The 15834-nt window shown below is 29.8% G+C and overlaps 1 protein-coding gene across 1 annotated transcript in view; it reads right to left on the bottom strand.

Annotated features, from left to right (window-relative positions):
* Nucleotides 1-3118: 3118 nt before the first annotated feature.
* The window catches only part of LOC141538460 (CCR4-NOT transcription complex subunit 6-like), a 144189-nt gene continuing 131473 nt past the window's right edge, over nucleotides 3119-15834 (bottom strand). Inside the window, exon 6 of the mRNA XM_074259922.1 lies at nucleotides 3119-3158. Within this exon, the coding sequence (XP_074116023.1) occupies nucleotides 3134-3158 (25 nt within the window). The 3' untranslated portion in view covers nucleotides 3119-3133. The remainder of the gene's footprint in view (nucleotides 3159-15834) is intronic.

The following is a 15834-nucleotide window of genomic DNA, read 5'->3' as shown; positions in this document are numbered from 1 at the left end:
AGTTTTGATTTAATCGGCCGATGGAGTGAATAGAATTGGGATGATCAAATCAATTGAAATAAAGGAAAACATGAGATAAAATAAAACAAGTTGAGAGAATTTTATTTGAATGAAATACTAAAATGGGCGAATTCAATCAAATAAACCAAAACAAAATAGTATTTGGTTCAAAGTAATCCAAATTTGAATAAAACAAACTTTTTCGTATTAAATTCGAATTAAGTTATTTTCAATAAATCTATGAATTTTAATCAAATAAACAATTTTCTAAGTGTAATTGAGTACACGGAAATAGACTTCATCGTGTCTGAATGTATCGGAACAGATTGAAATATCTCGAATTTATCTAATTACATTCGAATAGACTGAGAATAATCCAAACACGTCAGAAATTTTAAACAAACTGCAATAAGAAATTATTAACGCTTGCTTGCTTCTGGGAAATATGAAAACTTTCTGAAGTTTATTTCCATCAGCGAATGAGGAGCAACCTTCCATATATTCGATTTATTCAAATATAACTAACTTCGATATCATGTGAAATTGATAACAAGTATATATCTGAACTAACTACATTAAAATTTATTGACAAAAAAAGTCAAATATTTTGTATCGAAACTTCTACATAGACATAAAAGGTAAACTTTGACTAAAAATATGTAAGTTTTCAAAATGTTTTCTTCACTTTGCAAATTTTTAAACTTATTGATTCAAAATTTTCAATACCAATTATTGTATAGCAAATCTACAAACTGTAGAACACTATAAAATACAACAAACATATAATATATTCGACTGCATCCCCTACAAGGTTATTAGGCCAAACAGTTGATTAGTTTATTAATACCCTTATACCCTTCCCACAATACAAATATAATAATTTACTTCAATCAAAATATAAGTCGCCTATATGATATCCTATTTTTCCTGACTCGATAAATTTATTTTTATATTCTATTTTAATGAATCAAAGAATAATAATAATAAATCTACACGGCAAAATCAACCCAAATATGTCGAAATTGACTGACATGTATCAATGGACATAAAAAATGAAAATAACTGGACCAATGTTGGAATCAAATCATGATTATCATTTGCCCGGAAACTTGGGCAGCATTTTATCACTCTGGCGTAATGTTTCAACATTAAATAAACAAAATTTCAGGATGAAATTATTGACTGAAGGCTAACTCAAACATACACATATGAACGCTGTATAGTGTAGTGATATGTTTGAATAATCATTACACAGCTTGTGTCATAACCGGGACTTTCCGGTGTGCGCTCATTTTTGAGCAACTCATTTATATTTGAAAACTTTTTTTTGCATTGTTGTCTCATACAATAATAATAATAATGATAGGAACAATAATATGACGCTCTAGACTCAGTTGTTCCACAGAAAATAAAATGTTGATGAGATAAGCTCGATTGAGCGTAGAGTGAGACACGTGTCTACGCTCTTGCGTAAGATTGCGTCACAAATATCTACCAAAACAGTTCTTTATATAATAGTAATTGTGATAATGATTGTAGTATAGCCATAATTACAAAACTCATATTATTTGAAGTGGAAATAAAACAAAAAAATGTAATGGTGACCTAACAAAACCGTACCCGAAACGACTTGTACGTAGTTTGTTGTCATTATCACTGAATTCGATCCGAAGCCATACCATATTCGTGAAAAAATTTTTATTTGCTTATTCTACGTGGAGGAATACGTTCAGAAGCATGCCCATAAATACCCAGAAGTGTGTACAGATGGCAGATACCATTCACACGATTCTCGATAACCATCTCGGTCATTTCGTATAAGCTATTTACATACAAACTACTGGTATCTCCACTTTAAAGAACTCCATAAAGAAAATAGTCCACGCGTCCGATCATCTGCTCAGAAAATTGTACAGATAATCATCTGTTCTGGTTAAAATTACATAAATAACTACTGGTGCTCGATTTAATCGCTTGGGTAAATAATTGGGTGCAATCTGATTCTGTTTTGAATTTTAATAGGAATAAGAACGAGAACAAGAAGGAGTGAAGAGAAAGTGTTGGGGTTCATTAGAAGCAGATGATTACTTTGGGTATTTTTTTATTTCATAAAGGGAGGTAATTTTTTCTTTAGAAATTTTTAAAAATTGCTTTTTTAGTATTTCAAAATTATAATTTTGGCTTTTTTTTTTTTTTACTCAGCTCACATTATTTTTAATTTCATCCTTTTTATAATTTTGAAGATTTCTGTCCAAGGATATGTCAGAAATATAAAACTATTTTTCCTTCACATAAATAAAAAAAAAAAAAAAAAAAAATTTGCAGTGATTTTGGACCTTACCCCAAAGTAGTTCGAAAAAATTTTCACTGAGCCGCTATTTTGAAAAAAAAAAAAAAAAAAAAAAAAAAAAAAAAACTCTTTGAATTAAAAAAAAATAAGCTAAAAATTACATACGATTGTTTTATTTTATATGAAGAAATTGATAAAAAAAATGACTAATTTTGAGCCGTCTGAAGGAATTTTTTTGCTTTAATTGTTATTAGCGCATGTTTTGAAGAAACAGATGATTAGATGGCCGAAGATGAACGGTACAGCGACTTATCTTAGCGATTTATTCAGAGAATCTCTTAGCAATGCAAAGAGCCCGGTCGTTGACGCACCTTAAGCGGAAAACTAACCTATAGAATATTTAAAGATTTCTTTGATGGACGATAGGCATTATACAACTCTCATCCGAACCGGACGAGCCGATTCAAAGAGACAGCTCCGCGTAAATGGAGAGACTGGTACGGAGAAAAAAATATTAAATAAATATTAAATAAAGGGCTAGGGAGAAAGGAGACTAAAAATAACGGACATGTTTGGCATGATGTCGATTTAAAAGATACGTCGGGCATAACTTTGACGTTTCATTTCCGGCATCCGCCTTTACTTTGCTTGTTCTGATACACATTTCGTTGTAATATAAATATGTTACGTGCATTCACTGGAGCCGGTTTGCTCCAGTCACTGAATTAGGGGGAAATTGGATTTTTCGTGTCAATCATTTACTGACATTGTCGATATATCTCGGCCGGTTTTTTATTTTTCTTTAATGATGTAAGACTTAATCAGTTGTAATTCGTTATTTACTCACTCGTTGCCGGTCAATGCATACCTGGAACAAAAAGAAAAGTTTATTATGTAAAGACTATTGTAATTTATGGAAATGGTTAGAGAAAACTCTTCAAATTTAAGTTAAAGTTGTAACTTCATTAAAGTTTCTAGGGCTTGTGCTATAAGGAAGTCAAGTTATTCATTCAAAAGGTCAATATATAATGTTCATTAAGCTTCGTGTAACTTGGCTTAATGTCACTTCAAACTTGAGATTGAAGCCAAATTATATCTACAATATAAAAATTCAACGAAAAGTTTTTTGGTTCAAGTTCTGTGTGAAAAATTGTTTTAAAACATTTGGGTCAATGATTTTTTTTTTTTTTTTTTTTTTAATGTAACACTCCTAGACAATTTTTGGACTTGGTCCCGCTGACCTAAATATTAAATTAATATTCAAGTACTCAAAAAAATTTTTTTTTGTTTCAAAATTTTATACCGTATTAGCATCAAAATTTTAAAAACATTTTTTCCAAAAATAATTACTTTAGAATGTTTTATAATTTTTTGTTTTTGCAATGTGACATCTCTCGACAACTTTTACATTAGATAATCTAAATATTAAATTTATAGGAATATTAGAGAAAAATTATCATAACATTAGAATGAAAAAATGTTCTTTTTAAATTTTGTGTTAATATTATTTTATAATAATTTTGTTTGAATAATTCTTTTTTTTTTTTTCGATATGTAACACCTCCCGAGAACTTTTACACTCGATATCGATGACTAACAAATTAAACTGATATTGGAGTATTAAAAAAAAAAAAAAATAAAAAAATTACATGAATAAAAAAAAATAAAGTAATTGATGGTAGAAATGATTAAAGACTGTAAATAGTTCCTAAGTCATCGAGTAGCATGTTTTCCAGGGAAATTATTCTTGGTTTTCAATTTAAAAACTTTAGCCAGGCTATTAACGCAGTCGATAAAACTCGTACAACTTGGAATTGACGGCACTTAAAATAACGGCGAGGGTTTTCGGAGACTCGAATGGTAGCTGGGGTGAAAAGTTTTGTACTTTTCATTTAACTTCATCTATTTTTTCGGTTCCTGTAAGTGTGCTGATGAAAGCGAACTCAAGCACACGGGCGAGACCTGGGAACAGGAGAGGTCTATTAGGGTGAAGTTGACTCTTGCAAATGCATAATGGATTTATACGCATAGCGCCGACCGACGAAAACAAAAGACCGAGAGTGTGAGCAAGTCAGTAACTCTGAGCTTAAACTTTTCCAGTTACTAAATTTTACCAACTCAAACTGTTATTTCACACACACAACATACATCAACATCAGTGCTTCCACTTCTGTTGATACATTTAACTTTAATCTTTTCTCAGCTCCTTTCCACTTCTCAGTTTATTTAAGTACTTGTTAGTAAACAAATGCTAAAATTTTGAGAATTAATCGGCAATTTGCAAAAAGTCACGTCTCTTATCTTCAAAGTTTAACTTTCAAACTTTCTAGAAATGGGGATTGAGTATCTTCTTCTTTAATTAAATTTTTTGGAATTGTAAAATTTTTTCATCTTTTTAGTTTTTTCGATCTATACAAATAAATAAATTTATAAAGTTACTTTGTTATTTTTTTTAAAGATTATTTTGATTTCAAGTCACGTTGATAAATCCTAAATAAAATTAATTACTTTAATGTTATTGAAATTAAATTTTGTGTGATAATTTTTAGGATTTTTTTCGAAAAAATTATTATAGAGAGAATTTATCATAAAATGCAATTTATGGAAATTGAAAAATAAAAAAAAAAGTTAATATCAATTTTTAAATTAATAACAATTTTTTTTTATTTAATAACAAAAAAGAATTCACTCATCAGAGTGTTTTTTAATTTATAAATTAAATAAAATCCTTCACAGAGTAAATGAATCAATTAAAAATTTTTCGCTTCACACTAACAGATACTTTTAATACTTCAAAAATTTTTTTAATTTTCTTATATCTCCAAAAGTATAAACCCGTATTTATCAGCCAATAAATTAAACCGAAAAAACATCAAAGTATAATATACACAATAGTTTTGTCACAAAATAGAGAGGCATAAAACCCAGACAAAATATTTGTGAGACAGATTCGGGTCACGTCAATTTGCAGCCCCGGGTTGGGCACCAGGTGTAGATAGAAATAGAATAAATTATTTTTTATGTAAGCGTAACAATAAAAAGTAATTATCGGTAAAAATTCATAGCTAAGAAAAATGTATATATTTATTTAACAATTGAGTGTATTTTTAAAAACTCGAGAATGGGTTTAAACACAGCCCAACATTTAGCGGTTATATTTTAGCGTAATATGTGCCGTATAGCGAACAAAAAAGCAACAATGTGGAAAAGAAAAGAGTGTAAGAAGAATAAGCCACAGCTGCGTCACGTAGCTCGTAAAACCGAAAGTAATTTAACGATCACGAAAGACACCTGCCCGGACTTGTCTTAACGGTTCTGTATACTATTTTCACAATAGAGGTGTACAAGTTATACAAATATTACCCAACAACAACCTCCGGAGCCTCCCGTCTGCATTCTGCTCTGCTCTGAGCCGTAAGCCATTTAATATTGTCGTAAACGTTGAAAGGATCTTACTCATCAAGATCATAATTAAATTACCTTATATCTTATATTTTATGTTTTATATTCTTCACCTGTACACATATTACATTGAATATTATTAAATATGCACCTCACGATTTTAAACAGGGCTTTAAAAAATCTCTTAAACCTTTCCAATTATCTTTTTGCACATTTCAGATTCTGAAGCCTTCGGGTGTGTTCTAGTATTAAATTAATCTGGATTTTGTAAAAAAGCTGTTTTTAGTTATTTATAACTTTATTATTCATTATATGAGGTAGAAACATCGAATAATTAAACCGATAAAATTTTAATACTTCATGCAAAATATAATTGAATTAATGCTCCAATATTTTTCATAATCGTTTATAATTTTTTATTGAGTTAAATCGATTATAACTTACGACTTAGTCAAAATATCTCAAGAAAAATATTTATGTAAGAAATTTTTATTAAAAAAAGCAGCAGTCGCCAATACATTTAATTGTAGTGAAATGTTTAACATAATTTCATAAATAAATTACTTATATTGTGACAGCGGAAGAGTAATAAAGCTATGAGAAGGTTAGTGCAATAAGCAAAGCGCGTGCGCTAACACACGATTGCAGAAACCTTGTCAACTGAGTTTATCCATAAATACATCCAATTAATTTAGTATTTTGCACAATATAGTTAAAAGACATGTATGAAAACATAAAAAAATCTATGTTTTTGTTTTTTTTCGGCAAAGGTTTTTTTGAGAGAAAAAAATTTTTTTTTTTTTTTTTTTTTTATTTCTAGACGCCATCAATATATAGAAACATTTGAAGCGCCATTAATATCTCGCGAAACTTATTCCAACTACCAGGAATATTTAAAAATAAAACGGGTTACTATCAATGAGTTGACCCAGTTATCGAAACATTTTTAGCAGGGCGGTAAATTAAAAAAGTTGACGTTCCAAGTGTAAGTAAAAAAAAAAAAAGCTTTAAATGTCGATAAGAAATAAATGCCAGTTTCTCATATCGCCTCCACTCAGTTGCGCATTCTTTAACGATCTAACGCAACATTGAACGGGCAGCAAAGTGTTGGCTAAATGGTGTGCATACATAATACAATAATGTATTCATATATTTATATTTATACTTATATTTATAGGTATACAAGCATGGATCGAAAACAGGTTTTATTATCGTGGCTAACGATTAAAAAGTACGATTTGGTAATCTCATACACAGGCTTCCGATCAGACAAGCAGATACTATCTTATTAATTTGTACAGAATCATTACATTACATCAAATTCATTCTGTAATTTTTATTTATTTGTATCTGTATCTTATTAACAATATATTTATTGCGGTTTTAATTTATAGGCATGGTTACATTGACACCTACTTATCGGGGAGATATTTATGAGAGTTAAGATAAATTGTGACATTACCCGGCAAGCAAACCAAACAATCACCAGATTGCATCGAGATTATGCGACCCGCACGTGCGAGTGAATTTGCGATTCTCTTCGACAAGTGCTTTGTTCATTCAATTTGTTTTAATTGTTTAACGTTTTTGATAAAATTTTTACCCATCAAAGTGTCACAAAAAAAGTGTATTTTGATTTTTTCTTCTATGAAAATATGTTATTACATTTTAGAAGCCCTTTCGAAAAATCAGTCAGATAAAAAGTTTTTTCAGGGTCGTTCAAGATTTTTACAACTTTCAAAATAGAATTCTTAAACTTAAAAAAAAAAAACTTATTAATATTTTTTATAATAATATAATTTTTTTTTAAATTTTGATCGATTTTTAGAAATCAAAATTTTCATTATCATTATCCAAGAAAATAATAAAAATAACGAGAATACAAAATTGATAGCAAAAATCTGATTTTTGACAATTTTGAACAATCTTAAATTACCCCTAAAAATTATTTTATTGATTGATAATATATCGTAAAACACAATGAATCGATGTAAATTTTCAAAGAGAAGGCTCCATAAAATGAACTTGTCATTTTTAAGCCACAAAAAAAAATTTTTTTTTAATTTGCTTTTATTCACATGAAGTAATTAATTCAATATCTTTTGAAATAAAAAAAAAAAAAAAAAAAAAAAAAAAAATGCTGACTGTGAAGTAGAAATTTCTCGATATTTTAAAAATTAGATAGCAACACAATTGAATGTTACAGTCGAGTGAAATCAACTATAAATCACGCTGAGGAAAATAAAAGAAAAACAATAGACTAGAATAGAATTCACTTGAGTATTTGTTTTATATATGCTCCCGTATATTCCCTATACGCACCGAGAAAGGAAAAATCCGGTGTAAAAGAATTTAAAAAAAAAAAAAAAAAGAAAAATTTCTATTTTTATGTCTCTTTATTTAGTTCTAGTAAAAATCACAGCGTGTATCGTTAATTATACTATACCGTTGAAAATGATTGCCAGCACGAGTTAACTTTTGTATTTACGCTTTGTAACAGATTGATTTGCGTGGAGGATGACGCTCGTTTGTAAAATAAAACTCTAACAAATCAGCAGGCCAACCCTTTGTGACTACTAGCTAAAAATATTCCGGAACAATGGAGGAAAATTCGGATCAGTTGGATTTAGTGATTGTGTGAGTCTTGTCAGAGGCAGTCCTCAATTCAGCTTTAATTGAAATCAACAGAACATTGAAAATATTTTTTTCTCTACCCTTCTCTTTTCCTTTCCATCTATCCAGGAAAGTTTTTAATTAAAAGCACGGATTTTATAAACTTGGAAATAAAATCGAGTAATAATTATCGGTTCACTTGTTTATTGCACGGTTTAATGTTCATTCTCGCCTAAAAATTTAAATAGCCATTTCCTTCCGATATCTTATTTTCAGTACAACTATTTTATAATTATTAATATAAAAAAATTATTTTTCAACATCAAATGTCACATTTTTTAAATAATTCATTCAATTGTTTTAACATTGTCCTTAAAATCTTTGAAGATTTATTGCTACCGAAATAATTTGTTCTTTGACCCAAAATTAAGCGTCTAACTCAACTGACCCAACCTGAATAGTCTCGAGATATGCTGAATATTTTTATCGAGTAACCATTTTATAATTATTTATAAAATAATAAATAAAATAAAGCCATTAAACAATAATAGAGCTAAAAATATTTTAATTGCCGTATAAAACGTCATTCGCGAAATGGCCGATGTAAATCATACCATAGTTTACGGTCCAGTGTCTGGGCATAAATAACTTTATTAATAACAATATTTCTTCCAGTTGGAATCCTATCATTAAAATATGGAAATTCCGTCATTAGAAATTTTTATTTGGGTCATATAATTAGTGATTTTTTATACTAGTAGAAGAATTTACTTAATTAAAAAAAAAAATTTTAGACTAAGAAAATTATTTTAAAAAATTTTATAATGTCCAATTCAAAAAAATCAAATTTTTAAAAATGGTTTTTTTTTGTCTTCATTAAAAAAAAATTATTGGAACTATGATTTTTTTTTTCTTGATTCAAAAAATTTTTTGCTTAATTTAAGAAAATCAAATTCATAAAAATGATTTTTTTTATTCGAAATTTTTTTGTCTTTGATTAATTTCATAAAATATATCATTGCTAAATAAAAATCGACCCGGTAAAAATTTTTTTCAACTAAATCAATTTCCGGAAAAAATTAACGAATTTTAAAATTAAAGATTGAAAAGCTACGTGATTTGATTAGAGAAAGGTAAAACAGTAGTTTTGTATAAATTTCTCAGGCGTTAAATTTAAATTACAACAAAATAATAACGATAATGTTTTTCAGTGCATTATATTTATAAATACATTTAGTATTAGTACATTAGTACATTTAGTATTAGTACATTAACAGTGCAGAGCAGGTAGAAATAGAAATAGAAATAGTTATGTAGCGTAAGCAGATATTAACTACATATATTATTATATTTATATATTACACATTATACAGCATACACTAGCCGAAGGTGGGTGAGAAATCAATTATGCAATTTTCCTTGGGATACACTACTGTACCCAGGGCTCGATAAAACACATAGAAAATATAGAATCAAGAGTAGAGAGCACGATTTGAGGTTGTGTGAGTTACGGTAGTCGCATTCCGACGCGTATCTAATAATGTTCAGTGAAAGTTTCCTCTCATGCATCGCCGAGCGTGTTTCCACGCACACATGTCCTGCCGGCATTGTTCGCATTTAGTCACCCACACGCTACTCAATCATACTGGAAAACTTTTACTAATCCATTAGTTTGATATTCAATCAGATTATTGATAAAAAAATTAACTAATGAGATATTTTAAAATTTCACGATGATTTCAACTCGATAATTTGGTAAGCAAACACGATTTCAAATTGGGTCTTTTCGAAAAAAAAATTAAATACAGATTTAACTTTAATTAAAAATCTTAAAACTTCCAGGTTTAACTTTAGAAATTAATAAATAAAAAGTTATTACAATGTACTTATGAACAACGTACAAAAAAATTCCATGAAGTGAATTATCTGTTTTTTTTATATGAAAAAAAAAAAAAAAAAATACTGTTTATTAGTTCATAAAAAACAAAATACATATTCAAAAATTCATTAAAAAAATTAATGTAACATTTTTCATTCGTTTGATAATATAAATAAATTTAAATATTTAAAAAAAATTGAATCAATGTTTTTTTTTTTCAATTTTTTGACCCAGCATTGATACAAATTCAGATTCTCCTTATTTGACATCACAGAGCAAAAGTTTTTATATAACTTGTTTTTTTTTTTTTTTTTTTTTTTGTAAAAGCGTAATAATTAAGCTTGGTAAAAATCTTTCATAGTAAAAAAGGATAAAGCGTTTGAGTGTTAGCATCCTCAGCAGGATATGGAATGCTCAAGGCGTTTCATATTAACTTTTGTGGTTTAAGAAAAAGTCGCGAGGGTAATATTTGTATTCACCTTGCCTTAGACGCATTGGAAAGGCTGCAGATGAAAGGGAACGCTACGTATACGCCATAAGCTACACAACAGTGAGGCGGCTCTTGAGTTGTCGGCGTATGAATATACAAAAGACTAGAAAGATGATGTATATAAATGTAGAAATATATGTACAAACACACAATCTATAGAGACACGTGTAGAAAACATCGAGTGGAAGAACATTAAAGTGCGAGGCGATGTAAGAAGTTATTTTCCATACACCTCAGGGTGAAACGCGTGATGATGTGGAGCATCCTCAGAGGTCCCGGTACATCATCGATCTTCCGATCCTCCTCTCTCCTCCTACCTTCTACCTTCTCTTGGATGCTTGCCTAATGTACATGCCACTGATTACACCTGTATTCTCTCGCCGATAAAAATCCTCAAGGTCTCCATAGGTAATGTGCAGAAGTAAGCCTGCGTATCAATCGATAGGCCTCGCTTCCCTTTCTACTAAGATATTAAGGATCTACCGGACCTTCTGGTCCTCAACCCGGTGATTATTTAAAGACGACGCGAGGATCGATCGATTAGCTGACCGCCTGCAGGCGTCTAAGTTTGCTGAGCACAAAAGGAGAGTAAGATACACATCAGGTTACACGCGTTTTCTTATTCTACTTGCTTTATTTTCTCATTTTTATTTATTTAGATTGGGTTTTAAGTCGCTCTAAGTGACACCGAGCTAGATCCGTCTGATCGAACAGACACCGAGACTACTTATCTTATGTAATATCAATATTTTTTTTTTTTTTAAGTCTGTAACGAATTGACTCACAGGTATCACTTTTGCATCGCTTTGAATATACAAGGATCATAAATACTGAATTATTTTTTCAACTTCAACACTCAAAAGAATTTATGTAGTTGAAAATACTATTAGTGTGATAAATTTAATATTTTTTGCTTTCTTTTAAAATAATAAAGTAACATAATTTTTCAGGTACTGATTTTCTGATTAAATTAGTTTTTTTATTTTTTTTTATTTAATTATTATTTATATAATAATAATAATATACTGCATATATTTATGTATGAAGATAGATGTTCAGTAAAAAATTTTGCATCATTGCGTCAAAAAATTTTGTGTTAAAAATTTTTAAGTTAAATATTTAACACTTTTTTGTATTTATTTAACAGAACAAATTTTCAATTTACACATAAAAGTGTTAGATGTTTGACACAAAAATTTTTAACATTAAATTTTTTGACGCAATGACGTAAAATTTTTTACTGTGCATATTTTTAAATATAAAACACTTAACAAAAATCTCAACCGATAAAATCTAAAAAAAAAATTTAATATTAAACCCTAAAATATAATTGAAAAGAATGAAAGATTCCATCGTATTGATCGAAGTTTTAAAAATAACGTAGAATGAATGATGACAATGTAAAATCAATAGGTAGTAAGTAAAGTGAGGACATTTTATGTTTAAAAAGTACCAACTTTGAAGAGGTCTCTAACTACTCAACCGAAACCTTATCTGGGACGAGTTCAAAGAGAAATAGTAGGGAATCGTGTAAAAGGTAACTTTAAAGGTTTTAAACGGCACGCCGGACCAAACGTTAGTCGCACCCCTTTTATCTCCAAGCGTTCGTTTCCGGTTTTTCATTTTTCTTTTTTCAATTCTCCCCACCCCTTCCGGTGGAGCTTTTCCTTTTCTGTTCCTCCTTTTTCTGGTTGTCTTCAGTAGGATACGTACAAGAAAAACTCGAGTAATAAAAAAAAAGACGGCCAGAACTTCCGAACTCGAGTTTAAGTCGGGAAAAAAATTAAACAGCACTTTAATCGCACTCCAGGTCACTAAAAGCATTTTTATTGCTCTTGTTGTTTTTTTTTCTGTTTCCTTGAATCTTGCTAATAAATAAACCGATTAATTAATTAATCATTATTAATTTGTAATTTTTTAAATCTATTTTGATGGTCTTTTTTTGTACTCTTATTTTGTGAACTAAACGTAAACGGGTGGTATTGATTGGGCCGGGGAAGATAAAAAAGTCTAATGAAGTAAGTGGAAAAAAAAGCTTGAGCGCTATATACAGACCCCGGTACCAAGACTGAGCAAAGTATTTTCTTTCAGTACTTTTAGAACCGGGAAAACTAAAGCTGCCCACGCAAACTATTGCTGACAAGCTTCTCGCAACATTTCACAAGTTTATTTACAAAAAAATAAGTTGAGAAACTGGGAAATACTTGGTAATTTAAGTTTAATTATTTTTATTCCTTTTTTTTTTTTCAAAATGATATTTAAATTTTTTTTTTTTTTTCTATAGTCACATTAGTGTTAATTAATCACCAAATTCAGTCGCAATTAAAACGAAAACTTGTTTTTTTAACAAATTCTAGCAAAATTTTGATCTTTTTTTTTTTTTTTTTTTTTTTAACAATTCGATTAATTGAATTCGAAATTCTCTTAGAACTAAATCTCAATATAAGCTTTTAAAGAAAAAATGTTTTAATTCTTTAAACTTCAAATAGTAAAATTTTACAAAAATTCATTTTTTGGCAATCGGCCTCTGAAGAAAAACTTGATTTTTGTAAATTTTCAATTTTCCAAAGCAAAAAATTAAAAATTTCAATTAAATAAATTTTCCATTTATTCTCAAAATTTTCTAATCATTAATGCCAAAATATTCGAATTTTTACTGTCATCACTCGGAAAACCAGAGTAAAGAAATAAAACACTCGACGTACGAAGTAAAGCTTCTATTTTTATAGAGCCAAATTTTCTCATTTAAAAAATCAATATGAACGTTAAAGAAAATTGAACTCCATTGGTCGTCACAAAAGATCGCAACTAACATTAATCTAACAAATGATACTAATAATGAAACTAAAAAATAATGAAAGGTGTCGGTAATGATTACGTTGGAGGAGTGATTAGTAATTAGCAAGGAGTAGTGAGGACCGTTGTAAACCGGCACTAGATTCCGTTTGACCGTGACGTGCACCAGCTTACGCCTGAGAGTCACGTCGGTCACGATTACCGCACGAAGACAGCAAACACCAAGACAACACAGTGGTTCTTCGATTATATTTAGCTGAGAGGTAGGTGGCTTTCGTCGGGCTTGTAGGTATGGGTCCAATAGAAAAGCATAACACGATTGGAGCTCCAGCACCATACTGGGCACTGTGCATGCAGTAGTGAGCCGAAGAGTGTGTGTGCTATACCTGAGAACTCAGTACCTATGTTTATAATATATAAATATACGTTAACTCTGTACTGTGAGTGAAATAGGAGTTAGTCAACTGCCGATGAGTTGAGCTGAACGCGCGAGAGCTAGTGTATAGCTTGAGTAAATATTTGTGCATGTTAAATAGACGGCACCGTCTAGTATTGCTGTAAGGATAAGGTAAGACCAAGTACGATAAGGAGAATGTACGTGGTGGTACTTCTCAGGAGGCACTACGTTAAATTGGTCTACTGCTGCACATCAGACAGACTAGTACTCTCTGTACTACTATGACTAGTCTCTTCTCTTTCTACTCTCAACTCTCTACTTCAGTCTAGTCTCTGATTCTCCTCGGGAATCTGCATTTCCTGGATATACTGCTGTGTTTTGAACTTTTTTACTTATGTTAATATTACCTTCAATATTTAGTTTAACATTGAATTTAATATCATACTCCCAAGCTTAGATAAATCTCAGCTATCATACATTAACATATAAATTAATGTATTCATTTACAACATCATTTCCTTTTTTTCTTTTTTATCGAGTTTGTTTATGTTTATACGGAAAATTTTAAAGCTTATTTTGTCTTCTTTCGAGTTTGGAGTATTTAAATTATAAGCAGGTTAGCTATCAACTACAAACTGAACGGGTTCAAAAATTGGAAGTGAAGTTAAAATTTTTAATATTGATTTTGCTGAAAAGTTCTTTGATAAGACTTAGTTCTCATATTTGCAGGTAAAAATTGATTGAAATTTTTTAATGGGCAAATGACGAGATTAAAAAAAAAGAAAAAAATTACTCTATCTGCAAGTAAAATTTGAATAACAATACTTTAATCTGTGATTAAAGGTTGCAACAAAATTCTTTCATCTAAAGATGAAACGTGATCAAAATTTAATTTATCTGCAAATGAGGATATTAAGCGTGAAGGTCATAAAACTTGAAGGAAAATTTATCCATTTGCAGATGAAGATGTTGAAGAATAATGCCATAAGTCCAATATTAACGAACGATCACATATTCTTTAGTTCTCCGGGTATATCTCATCATAACCATCCAACATTAAACACTTAATCCATCCAATTATCACAGAAATTACCGCTCATAAGACTTACGACACCCGGAAATAAATTATCATTGAATAATCCACGAATAAAATCGCATGCAGAGGATTTATTTAACGCCCAGTGACTCAAAAAGCATTACCGTAAACGTAAATTAAAACTAATCCTCGGCGTTATAATAATAAACAACGCAAATATAATAAATAATAATAGGTAAATAAGAGCAATAAAAAAAGCGAATAAACAAATCGGCGAAGCGATAGCGGCTATCAGAGCATAAATATCATCGGGTTGAATAAAAGTACGAGCTAACGGGTTAATATTATTGCAAAGTAGGTGCTCGTTATGTTAAATAATTCGAGCGTGGCTGTCGATCAGCGAATTAAATATAACGAATATAATAAGAGGTTCACCCCGTCAATACGGGTGTTATCTCTGTTCTCGCGGATTATAACTTAAACTAAGTGTTGAGTGTCTCGTCCATCAAATAATATCGTTATCTGAAATATACTGAAGGCAGGCCAGCCACTTGCGAGATACTATCGATTTAACTTTATATTTATATTTATATATAAATGACTCAGGACTAAAATACAAGTTGAGGTGAATTTCTATCTTACACTTCTCGCCTTACATTATCTGTCGATAACATCTGACGTACGATCTTGAGATCTAACATAAAACCAGTTAGGAGCTTGTAAATTTTAATGTTCCTTCATTTTAAAGTCTCGAGAAAATATACTTACACTTTCCACCTTACACCTTCTTACCTCTTGCTGGCACTCCTTACACCTTTCTATTTCTCATCTACCTGCTTTACGATCCTTATAGAAAATTAAAGTTTATTTATTTACAGAAATTGTTACTTTTTCTTCGCTACCTTTTCATCTCTAAGTTTTAGAGCTGCTC

This window comes from Cotesia typhae, unplaced genomic scaffold (assembly GCF_013202065.1).
Source record: "Cotesia typhae breed Kobodo isofemale line unplaced genomic scaffold, CoteBio_Ctyphae contig_22, whole genome shotgun sequence".
Lineage (NCBI taxonomy): Eukaryota > Metazoa > Arthropoda > Insecta > Hymenoptera > Braconidae > Cotesia > Cotesia typhae.
Note: the sequence above shows the minus strand (reverse complement) of the source record. Positions and strands in the feature narration are given on the sequence as shown.